The following is a 4146-nucleotide window of genomic DNA, read 5'->3' as shown; positions in this document are numbered from 1 at the left end:
ATAATAATAATAATAATATATAAATATCTGTCCAATAAATACAATTTAACACTTGTTGATCCTGCCAGAAATCTATTGAACTGATAACTTTCTGTGCTCTCTGCCTCTTTCAACTGCTATTAGCATAATTTGTAGCTGTCTCTTTGGACTACAGAATACCTCTCCCCATGTCAAGAAGAGGATAGGGTTGAGGTGTTTATGTAGTCTTAACATACTTCCTGTCCTGGGGGACAGAAAATGAGTCACTGGCAGAATCAACAGGTGACACTGAAAAAATGAATGCAGCCACCACATTGTGGGCTTGTTCACACCAAGCGCGTTCCAAAAGCAGTTAGACTGTTTTCAAAACTGCGTCCAATGTATTCCAATGGTATTTTGGGCTCTAGTTCATACAGCAGCGTTCAGTTCCGGAGCATGTAAAAAAAGCTGCAGCAAACCCTATTTTACCTGCTCTGGAATGCATGCAACCTCATCAAAAATGCATGCAAACATACTGGAACGCACTGAAAGCCCATTTTAAACAAAAAAAAGAAGTGTTTTTTTTCCAAAAACGGCCCAGAACGCGGCAAAAACGCAGTGTAACACACTGCACTGGTATGCAGAAACTCATGCAGATCTGGTCTGCATTTGGTGTGAACAAGCCCTTAAGCAATGATTCAATATATTACATCTTTGTTATTGAGTTTAGATACACTTTAAGGGGTTTATTTATAAACAATTCTACAATGAATCATTATTTCCTGTGCTCAGCAGCTCAATCTAGTGGCCATAATGTATCAATATAACACAATACATTCACAATGGGAAAAAAAAATTAAGAACATTCATTTTTGGCATTATTCATCCAAAATGAATGCTCACAGATGTGCGCAGAGCAAAGGGCCCTGCAAAATGAATAAAAATAGACCCCTAAGTGTTAGGGGAAGCTTTAATGTAATGTAATTTTTAAGAAGTCATTGTGACCTGGAGGTTTTTAAAATGTTCCTTTTTTTTGGTGGTTCCTGATTTTGATTTGGCATCAGCCTTGCATTCTCTATACAGAAGATCTCAGACTGGGAGAGGGTGACACAGGACACTGAGCCAGCAGTTGTATTTTAGTGTCCATGGGCTAACAAGGGACAAGCTTATAGGAGGAGAAAGTGAAGTGACAAACAGAAGAGCTCACCAGTCTGCGGCCTCTCTCTTTACTCTCCAGACCACAGACTGGAAAAGGGACAAGACCCGTAAGCATTCCTTCACTGCAGCACAGAATAATCAGGTCTCCTGCCCTGGCAGGAAGGACTGTGCTGTGTGGCAGAGCTGTGTAAGTCTCAGCTGTGGCATCACAAGGATGGTGCGGGGGGTGTGGCCCACACCCGAGTGACACCATTGGAGGGTTGACCCCAAAATGACTGACAGTCATTTTGGTGTCACCCCCTCTGAAAAGTTGGGCACTCGGTCATGAAACGAGAGCCCAAAAGTTGCAGGAGAGAGGAGGGGACCCGGTGGCATTCCTCATCCCGCTGGGTGAACGTCCCCTCCCCTCTCTTCCAGGGTCCATTGCCAAGATGGTCGCTAGCAGGCATCACCAAGATGGCCACGCGTGGTGATGTCACACGCATGCGCGATGACACCACAGCGGGGTGTTACCCGGTATACGATCCAGGTGACACCCGGCCTCGGGACACCCCTGAGTCTCAGGACTGAATGAAGAACAGAAATACTATTCCTGCTGTGTCAGAGTTAGGGCTCTCCAATCAACAGAGAGAATGAGTTGAACTGATTTGAAATCATTGATGCCGACTCAGCAGGGGGCGTGTCTGACCTCGGCAGAGAGACCACTGTTCTACTCTGCAGCATGCTGGCACGGGACAGGCTTTTCCACTCAGGCTGTGGCTGGTTTCTAAAGAAAACAAACTAAGACTTTGCACACCTTTTGTTTTGATGCACCTGGAATGTATTCAGCTGATTTAAACTGAAAGTTCAACTAGTCTTCAACATACTGTTTATTTATTTCTCATCTTTCTTTCTTTAGGAATTGAGAGCTTCAGGCTACATAAGAGAGATGCTGCAGAGGATGAGGGCATTTTGTCTACAGTACAAGGATATGTCAATTCAGCATTCAGCAGCATCAGCTTTGCAGCAGAGGGACTGTATGACAAAGTAAAACAGACTGGAGTTCCTGACAAAGTGCAGTGAGTATATGAGAAACAATATAAATGGATACCTCCTAAGTTAACTTCATGTTATATTTTCAGTACAATATGTGGTCAAAAGTGCAATGGTGATTTTGTTTTGTGTTCCCCTCAGAAACCTGCACAAAGTGAAATATAGAAGCCATCATTGCTGATCTCCTTCTGAAGATGTTAGTTGGCCTTCGGAAGTCAGAAAGTTCTGAAGCCATGGGATCATTATCGCAGCTAGGGAATTGTATTTTAAGAAAGGGAGGTCAGCAATGGCATCCCCCATGGTACCTTAGTTAAAAGAGAACTATGGGGTAACCTTTTGATCCCATTAGTTCTCTTAAGGGTCACGGGAGGATATACACTCAGGGGCTTATCTGCCGCAAGGCAAACAAGGCTTTTGCCTTGGGCGGCAGATTCAGGGAGGATGGCAAAAATGCCACCCCCAAAACAGTTAAACACTCGTGCGGAGGAGACGGCGGCGTCAAAGGACGGAGTCCGCAAGGAGGCAGAGGAAGTGGCGACAGTGGAGGAGGTAAAAGAGGCAGAGGAGATGGAGGGAGCAGCAGAAGGGGGCTAGGTGGAGCAGCAGAAGGGGTGGGGCGAGGCGGGATGACGTTGGATCAGGAAGGGGTGGGGCCAGGGCGTCATCGCAACGTAGGAAGCCTTTGCATACTCGACAGAACACCAGGTCACAGAAGAGTCGTCAGGCTGCGGAGGAGGCCAGGTGCGGCAACACCAGTCCAGCGGTGGAAGAGGCCAGGGACCAAGCAGCAGGTAAGATGATCACACTGCTGCTAAAGGGACCCTGCAGAGCCTAGCATGGATTCTGTACAGCCCACCTGCGAGTCTTGTTTTTGTGCACTCCGCTGACAGCCCGCTGACAGTCACATCTAGTACTGTAACCACACGCATAGAGTCTGGGGCTACGGAGCCGATCGCGGCTCACTGCTTTCCCGTCTCAGCCGCCGCGGCTCAGCCTGGCCAGCTGAGTTCGTGACATCGGCTGACACCTCGTTTTCCCACTCCGGTCCGGGCAGACACCCACTCTCTTCCCACCTGCCAGCTGTGGACATCGCATTAAACAGACCGTGGAGAACATATTGTGAGAGACACCAGGGCATATAGGCTCACATCCCAACTGTAAGTCATCAATTTGTCCCCTTTCATATGACAAATCAGTTTTGGTTGTCTGTATTGCACACTGTTATGCATTTTCCCAAGTTCAGCACATTGGGCCATTACTCTTATCATAGGTAGTCGCGCTCCTCAAAAACGTGTTTTTTGTTTGTCTTGAGTCAGTTTTTATTGAAAAGGTTGCAATAAAATAAAAATAAAACAGAAAATACATTCTTGCCATCCAGGCTCTAACTAAGCAGGCAGGCTTCCTCTCCAACAGCTGGTGAGCTTATCTCAGCCACCTCACAAAACCAAAGTATTTTCAGCAACCTTTTACTCACAACCATCCAACTTGTAGCTCTCTCAGAATGCTGTCTGAGTCCCAGGCCAGAGACACATCATACTTCAGCCTTCCCCTTTTATCTCACCTTGATAATCAACCATTAAGCAATTAACAATCCAGGTGAGAGACAACAAACCCGAGCTGGATTATTCTGACCCAGTCAACCGAAAACCTGGTCTGGGTTCCGATAGTCCTGTACATAGGATAGAAAGGTAAGGGAAATATATTGTACTTCTGTGACCCAAAAGAAAAATATAGCCAAAAAAAACATTGGCTTTACTTCTCGTTTAAAGATTTAAAAGGGAAGCAAACACATTTTGGAAATCTGCATTCCCTTTTTCACTGCTAAAATAACAGACATAATTCATCGTACACGAAGTATAAAGTGGAGTCATAAATGTATTTAAATAACTTGCATACTATAATTGTTTTAATATCAATAATATAATTTGTAAATTAGTAATTTCATTAGTAATATGATTTAAACTAATAATTAAAATCTATAATAAATATGAATAAAAT

The 4146-nt window shown here is 44.7% G+C and overlaps 1 protein-coding gene across 1 annotated transcript in view; it reads left to right on the top strand.

The window, feature by feature from the left end:
- The window catches only part of APOC2 (apolipoprotein C2), an 18452-nt gene that overhangs the window by 13018 nt on the left and 1288 nt on the right, over positions 1 to 4146 (top strand). Inside the window, exon 3 of the mRNA XM_018561336.1 lies at positions 2015 to 2174. Coding sequence (XP_018416838.1) covers positions 2015 to 2174 — 160 coding nt within the window. The remainder of the gene's footprint in view (positions 1 to 2014; positions 2175 to 4146) is intronic.

This window comes from Nanorana parkeri, unplaced genomic scaffold (assembly GCF_000935625.1).
Source record: "Nanorana parkeri isolate BGI_ZX_2015 unplaced genomic scaffold, ASM93562v1 scaffold517, whole genome shotgun sequence".
Classification (NCBI taxonomy): domain Eukaryota; kingdom Metazoa; phylum Chordata; class Amphibia; order Anura; family Dicroglossidae; genus Nanorana; species Nanorana parkeri.
This window is presented reverse-complemented; position numbering and strand designations above follow the sequence as displayed.